This window comes from Hippocampus guttulatus, chromosome 22 (genome assembly GCF_054856545.1).
Source record: "Hippocampus guttulatus isolate MCC_2025c chromosome 22, RoL_Hgut_1.0, whole genome shotgun sequence".
In the NCBI taxonomy this organism is placed as follows: domain Eukaryota; kingdom Metazoa; phylum Chordata; class Actinopteri; order Syngnathiformes; family Syngnathidae; genus Hippocampus; species Hippocampus guttulatus.
In genome coordinates, this window is record NC_141282.1 from 6,957,557 (window position 1) to 6,965,463 (window position 7,907).

Genomic DNA, 7,907 nt, shown 5'->3' on the forward strand with positions numbered 1-7,907 from the left:
TCGTCACCCGTGACAGGAAAAAAAAGCACAGGAACGCCGCGAAGGGATGGCCGCACCCTCCTGACTTGTGCCTAATAAACTTGTCACATCCTATCAGGTCTCCACACGGGGCTGCTTGAGACCCCCACAACCTCAGGCCTGTTCAGGGGAGGGAGTCGACATCCGAGTGATGGATGAGAGGAATCTCCAAATGGAACGGTGACGGCGGCTGATACAGGTGAATTATGAGCACCTTGCCTTTTTTCTTTTTTAAATTATTATTATCTGTATTTTTTGAGTTTGTCAGGTAACCATGCTGACCGTATTTTTAGCACACTTGCGTGTTCACTTGTTACTGGACAGTATTCATCATGCGCATTTGAGCCTTGTGTCACATTTTTGAGGCCACCTGTTGCTAGGCAGAATTTGAAGAAGGCATTACAGCATGGAATACTGACATTATAAGATGAGTGAAGTTTCATTTGTGACGCTTTACATTTCTGGATTCTCGCAAAAAAAAAAAGGTTTGGATCCCATCACTGGTTTGAGATGGTGTTTATAGCCTGGCCCCCAGAGAGCGCCCCGCTAGTGACACCCAGCCGCAAATGAGCTATTCAGACCACTTGAGGTTCTCACCATCCACTTTATATCATCATCTGGCTTGTAATGGACTACATTGCATGTTTGAGTTATACACCTTTATCTCCACATTGCAGGCCTCAGTGGAGATTTCAGACATTTTGCTCGATGGCACCAGGTCTACCGAGTGGAAAATTATTCATAACTTGTTTCTTCTTGTGCCCTCGTGCCATTTGTCATATATATATATATATATAAGTTCTAAATGCTGATTTTCAAGATGTTGCTTGTCCACTCCACCACAACACGCTCGGAATGGGCAGCTGGGAGTGAAAGATGCGAGTGTCTCATTTTAGTGCTTTGCGGGAGAATAAATTGAAACCGCCTGGGTTAATAAAAGTGATCCAATTCTAGCGTTTCCTCTGGAAAAAAAAAACAATCTCGTGATTTACAGCCTACTAAAGGTCAAGGGGCATATCATGTTTACAATAGGCATCCAAATAAATAGTTATCGGCGTATATTTACTCCACCGAGGTATATCATTTCAGACTACGTGGATATAAAATTGATTAAAAATGATGGCGAGGGCCCCAATCTTACGGCAAAAATGTCAATTTAGTGTGAAGGAAGCCTGTTTATAATTAGGAATGTATTTATATTTAGGAATCCTCCAGGCTTATTTCCTCCTCACAACCTTTTTCAGAACTCTACATGGTTACTCGGTATTACTACATGAGGACTAGTGCTTGATTAAATGCAAATAAATATGGCCCAAAATTATTCCTGTGCATAACGTGAGCATCCAGTTTGGTTGTAATGAATTAACAAAGAGATGGTATGGACAGCATAATGAGATCAAAATGGATACTTGTTTTTGACTACTTTTGTCTGTGCGCCCCATTTTTGCTTCCCATTACCATGCACAGTAATTCAATATGAATTGCATTACCGACTCAACACGCTCACTGCGTTACGACTTGATATTGTTGTTGCGTACAGACTGATTGAATCCCGAAATAAGTCATGCGTGTGGAATTAGTCGACTAAATTGTATAATTGCGACATTGGAGCATCAGTTAGAGCAGTGCTGAGCAGCCTCGGAGAGTTATAATTGAATAAAAATGGCGGATGCGGTCGGTGGGAGTTAAGACCTGTCCTCCCATCCCGCCCTCGCCACCACCTTGCCCCCTGGAGGTTGTGTAGAAACGGCGTAGTGTATTACGGTGACCAGCGTTGCGTACTGTAGCGCGGCCGCCGCTGTCTGCCGCCCGCCTGAGCGCCGCTAATGGATTGAAAAATGGAGGCGGCGTGCCGTTTCACCGACGAGAAGCATCACTTTAGGACTTTGCTCAGGCAAAAACTTTGCCGCTGCCGTGAATACATGAATTAAATTAGCTGCAGGGCGGCGGCGTCTGTCTGTTCCAGCCACGTTGTCTTGCCACTTTTCAACATTGAGCTTCTAACTCAAATGAACTCAATCACACAGACAAGAAATGACTCTTTGATACTTCGAAATAGCTCGCTACGAGCATCGCCAAAATCACACAAGCCTTAAAAAAGTCTTTGCAGTTTTGGTTTGTCACTTGTTGCTGGACAGAATGAATTATTTAAAAATATATTTAATTATGGCGACTTGTTGCTCAGACGAATTTCGGGCACATTTAAGCCCTATAGCACATTACTCCTGTCACCTGTTGCTAGGCAGAATACAAAGGGCCAGACGCAAGCCCTAAAACGCATCCGCTGTAATCTGTTACTAATTGGACATCATTACAGGAAAGAACTTGCACGTTTTTTTCGAGCACAGCGCAATTTCCTGGGTTTGGGGTGCTTGCGCCAGTTAAGGAAAGGGACACTCACACCATGTGAGTATTATTAAGCCACTGTAAGATTAATGATCTAATCAAATGAAGGCCCCACTGAGGTATTGATAAACTGAGACAGCAACTCCTGAGACCTTATTATCACAGTCAAAACATCGATTTCGACTGTTAACTTAAAAAGTGTCTATGTGGAGCGAGGCTAGATAATAATATACAAAATGGCGTCTTTATTCTTTACTCGTCCTCTTCATGAGCAGCTGATCCCGTGTCAAGATAGCACGGCAACATTGGTGTCAGGGCCTATAAGTCACAGCAGGGCTCAGCAGACTAACGCTGCTAGCGTTCGTCCGGGCAACGAGGTTAGCTCACAGGAAATGAAGTCGCGTGATGCTATCACAAAGAGACGTTTGACTTTTTTTTCCTCCCCCTTCTTGAGCTCGGACAGGTCAAGGTAGTCATAACTATTTCCTCCAGCCCTGCCTGTCCGCTTGGATCAATATTTCAAGGATTCGGATGGCACGTTCATCCCTGAATGTCTCGCGTAGCTGCAAATGGACCGATGGACAATCAATAAGTGCTGCACGTGCTTTTCGTTTGTATTATTAGATGGTATATCTGCATATAATTTGACAGTAAGCCATTAAACTCTACCTTGTATGATTTACGTGATTACAAAAAAGTTTATTAAAGCTATTTCTGTAACCATGTAAATAATCAGCAATACTGTAGTAGCGTTACAATTATAAACGATAGTACTGTGACGAGAAATAATGTACATTATTATTGGGATATATGATAATCCTAAAATACTTTCATATTAGTGGTAGTTGTCGTACATTTAGTAGTGTAGCAATAATATGCATGTCATTATATGAATATTGATAGTACTATTAGTAGTAGTACCAGTATATTGAAGTGTAATTCTAAGCAAAAGTAATATTACAGCAATTGGTTGTGCTGTAAGAATTACAATTCTATTTTCTTTTACATGATTGACCTCCTTTAATCATAATAAAAAACGATTTTTCGTAGTAATTGTAGCATTGCAACAGTTACACCGTACACTGTTTTGCAGTAGCAGAATTAAAACGTAAGGTGAATTTTAAAATATTGTATTGATATTGCTATTCAGTATTTTGCGTGTCCCCTTTGTCATTCTTTACTTCCGGGTGACGACAGCGGAAGTGCTGGTCCTAGTAAGGCGGATCCCTTTCTGCTAACTTGCCTTTTTCACCCCAGATTTATTTTCAGCTTCCTTCCGTATTTTGGTCACCGTCTGGTTCAAACTAAAGCCAGTCGCTCTCATTTTGGGCTACTCTTTTAAGTCGACTGGGTTACTTTGACCCGCTTTCGGCGACCACAGGAAGACTTTACGCTCCGCTAGCGACTAAGCTAACTTTTTTTTGTGTACCATCACTTTTAAGAAGCACACGCACAAAATGGGGGACACAAATTTGACTTGGGCGGTGAAGACCGGCGATATGGAAGTGGTCGAACACAATCTGAAGACGGTAAGAGACCACAAACGAGGAGGACTATCCGATGCGTTTGTGGTCACTCAAGCGAGTTTAATGTTCTTCCGACAAGTGGCCGCCGTTTGGAAAGTGCTTTAGCATGCTAGCGTTAGCCCCGCTCGGCTAACGCCACTAAGTTGATTCATGACCCGTCTTTTTGGGGAGGGTGTTGTCACATAAGTATTTAAAGTGCGATAGAGCAGTTTTGTCGAAGCGTGATTTTTAACAGAAAATGTTTGAATTTCCCTGTTTAGGTAGGCTGCCTACCGTTCGCAATGTGACGTGCTTTGGGAGACGTCGCTGACAGGAACGTACCTGTCGTCATGTTACAGCTTTTAGCGTTCGTTTCAATGAACATTAACTCTACCACGAATCATGTTACAGGCTGTGTACGACATGCATGCTTTTTTGGCCTTTTGGAAGGTCGTAGCTTACATAACACATGTTTAATTCGAGTAGGCAAGCATGGTTTGATTGAACCCCTTCACACCTTAAATTCCACCACTCCCAGAACAGGCCCCATTTAAAGTCGCACACATTCAAAGTTACAGATATAGTGGCGAGCGTCAGGATGGTGACTTCGAGTCTACAAAACGAATACATGCATGTTGTGTTTGCATTTGGTTGTATATGTTTTTATATGATTAATCAATGGGTTGTCCTCTGGTGGTGTTTACTGACTAGAATCCGCCAAATAACATGGAGCATGCCAAACGTGTTCTACAACTTTAACTGTTAGGCAAGGCTTTTGCTTGAGCACATTTCATGCCAGTCAATTTAGCATTGCAGATTAAAATAATAATAATAATCAAGCTGGGGGAATTTTTAAAATGTTAAACTGGACATGCACCAACGGCAGCATTTTCAAATGGCACTCATAGGAAGTAATTTGTTACGTTAAATTGTTGCCTAACTGATGTGTGCAGGAAACTGTTAAGACTGTTTTTCAGACCTGTTTGTGTGATGCCCGAATTGGCTGTTGTGGAATTGAAACAGATGTGAATGTTAAGAGAAAATAACAAAGCACTTTTTTTTTACTGTGTTTCCCGTGTGCACTGGTGCACATATTTTACATTGGATTGGCACGGAGCTGCAAACAGAAATGTCACAAAAAGTATTTTTAATAAAGGAATGATGATCTTGTCTTTTTCTAGAAAAATTCCTTTGAAATCCGGGCCTGGTTTGTCAAACACAACTCTCTTACTCTGTTGCATGATTGACAACATCTGTCATCTAGTGGAAGAGAATTTAATTGTCACTTCATGACAGTGTCATAGGTAGATGAGAAAAATAATTTGCACAATGAAACGTTAACTGTATAAATTAAAAAAAAGATAGTTGACTCCCTTAACCAGATTAGGTGTTAGCATTTGAGTCTCTGCGATAACCAGATCTACACTGATTACCCTCATCCACCTGGTGTTTGTTTGTTTACCACCCCCCTCCCTCCCTCCTTCCCTCCGACTATCTTTTGGGCATGGCAGCCTGAAGACGTCAACCGGACCCTTGACAACGGTAGGAAGCCCCTTCACATCGCCTGCGACTTTGGCCAGACTTGCATGGTGGAGTTCCTCGTCTCCAAGGGAGCAGATATCAACGTAACTAGAATATTGTTCCCAATATATGCATTTGTGTTTTTGTCCTCACCTCAAATAAGCGGCGCACTGCGTCCCACTCGCAGGCCTTCGACAAACATGGCCTCTCTCCGCTGTTCTATGCCTCCCTCGAAGGTCACGTTGCCTGTGTCAAGCTCCTGCTAGAAAAGGTTGGTTGATGTATTTCACTCGTGAAATTAGGCCATTCAGATATCAGGCACCCGTCCTTGTATGAAGCAGTTCACTTCGACAATGACTAGCCTGCACTCGCCATGTAAAAAAAAAGCTACATAGCGGCGGCCATCTTTTTGGGGTGTACTGGTGCAAAGATTGTCTTTTAACACGGCACACTTGTTTACAATATTGTAGTTGCCTCTGAGACGGGCTGCATCTGTTTTATTGTTTACTCCCCGTTTTTGTCATTTGGAGCCTTTTCTGCGCTGCGACCTCGTTTGAGCTTCTAAAGAGCCTGCTGACTGGCGTCGCTCATTCACAGCAACTCTTGCTGGCAAACAAGAGGCCTTTGTGCGTTCCCGGGTGTACCATGGGAGCTGACCCCTTCGCTAATACCCCCACTGCTGCCACTTTGTAGTGCTAACTGTGCTGTTGTTGCCATGCGGTCACCCGTTTCAAAAGGCAATTTAACCCAAATAGGTGACCCGGTCAGAAGGTGTTTACATGAGTGCTGATCACGCACGCGCGCAGAAATCGTACTTTTTCCTCTAACAACATATTTTTTGTCCATACATATATGACTTTTAAACACATAAAAGTTTCCTACTGTGTTTCCTGTTGTCCAAATAGGCTCACTGGTATCACTCAAATTTGCACAAGCAAATTTTAAACCCGGCTGAGATGTGAGTCATGTAGATGTCAGCCCTGGTCAACCTCCTACATGTCCTTTGCAGGGCGCCGATAAGCATTTGAAAGGTCCGGACGGCAAGACAGTCATCGAGATGGTCAGCGATGACACCATCAAGGCGCTGTTCAAGTGATGGGGGGGCGAGGTGCAGCGCAGGGAGGCGTTGCGCATCAAGACGGAACTCGGCATGGAACCAGGTGGTCTTCTCACTGCTTCTGTCTGTTAGCTCCAGGGGGGCCTCATCTTACCTGTCTCGTGGTTTTCTTCTCCCACTTCACTTGGTTGTGGTTTCCTCTCCCTCTCTTATTTTTATTTTGTTTGGTTAATCGCCATTAAACGGGAGGATCGGTGGAGGGTGCGCGCTCAAGTCGCTCCAATTAAACAAAGCTTATTAGCACTTAAACAGAAGTTGCTCTTAAACGTGATCCTGTGTTTTTCCCCTCTGCCTTCTGAATTGTACAAAGGAATATTTGGGCCACACTGGATAGAAATAATTGAAAGATATGAGAATAAAGTCTTATTTTTTGATGGAAAAGTGTAATCATTTCAGGAGAATCATCGTAGTAGTGCGAGAAACAAGTTTTTGCCCAAAGTATGTTTTCTTTCACAAAAAATAAGACATACTACAACTATCCTCAAAAAAAGAATACTTTTTGGCTTGAAAAAGTATGTTGGACAATTTGACATTTCCTACCCCAATAATACAAGTTTGAAATGTTGGCTTGAAGACATTTTATAATCCCCTTGGGTAAGTGTGCCCCGATTCTCGGGGAAACAGCCTATTTTTTTCCTTTTATGATTGACATTTTCTTAAAACATAAACCTAATCGGACTTGATTCTCTTCAGTCTTTTCAGTGTGTCTCCAAAAGTCTTTCGTAGAATTGCACTGTATAACTATCGACAAGCTTCTTTTTTTTTTAAAATAATGCAACTCCTCCCAACTTCCCGTAAAGTTCCTTTTTGTATTGCTTGCATATCGCATTGTATTTCCTGATTTCCTGTGTCCATTGACCAATCACCATGCTGGCTAACAACAGCTAGGAACACTTGAATGTTTATTTTGGGGGGGGGGGGGTCATGCTAACAGTAAAAGAAAACTAGCCAGCGATATTAGAATGTTTGTTTTGCAGTGAAGTGGGTGGTGGGAGTCCACCCCCGTAATATTAAGACGTCCTTTACCCCATTCATTTTGCCCCCCCGGAATAGCTTTGGCTACATGTCAACTCTGCCAGGACATGTCGTTGTTCTCTCTCAGTTGCTTTCAAACAAACAATTGTTACGATGTATTAAAAAAAAAAAGAAACCGTATGAAAAGAAACGCTCTCGCTGACTTTTATGTGACAAAAAGTCTGTAAAAACAAAAACAAAAAAAAGAATAAAAATCTCTAAACGTTTACTTAATCTGTTTGTGATCGTGATTACAGAGAGGTCTTCCGAATGTTTTGTCAGTCAAATAATGATTTTTGGTCCACGTTGACGCTGATGTGACATGAGTCATTTCCTTTCAATTAGTCATCAGAATCCTTTTTCTCTCCCACTCCAAGCCCTCCGCA

At 42.4% G+C, this 7,907-nt stretch overlaps 1 protein-coding gene across 1 annotated transcript; it reads left to right on the plus strand.

Annotated features, from left to right (window-relative positions):
* The first annotated feature begins 3,561 nt into the window (after window positions 1-3,561).
* On the plus strand, window positions 3,562-7,750 carry mtpn (myotrophin). Its single transcript, XM_086103075.1, has 4 exons — window positions 3,562-3,893; window positions 5,381-5,494; window positions 5,578-5,661; window positions 6,400-7,750. Exons 1-4 carry the CDS (start codon window positions 3,822-3,824, stop codon window positions 6,484-6,486), a joined length of 357 nt encoding a protein of 118 aa, XP_085959201.1. The 5' UTR covers window positions 3,562-3,821; the 3' UTR covers window positions 6,487-7,750.
* Window positions 7,751-7,907: the final 157 nt, after the last annotated feature.

Bases quoted from the DNA above. Each gene is read 5' to 3' on its own strand.
- mtpn (XM_086103075.1), top strand. From the start codon at position 3,822: ATGGGGGACACAAATTTGACTTGGGCGGTGAAGACCGGCGATATGGAA. The intron at 5,495-5,577 runs GTAACTAGAATA...TCCCACTCGCAG, and splicing joins CCAAGGGAGCAGATATCAAC to GCCTTCGACAAACATGGCCT. The intron at 5,662-6,399 runs GTTGGTTGATGT...TGTCCTTTGCAG, and splicing joins TCAAGCTCCTGCTAGAAAAG to GGCGCCGATAAGCATTTGAA.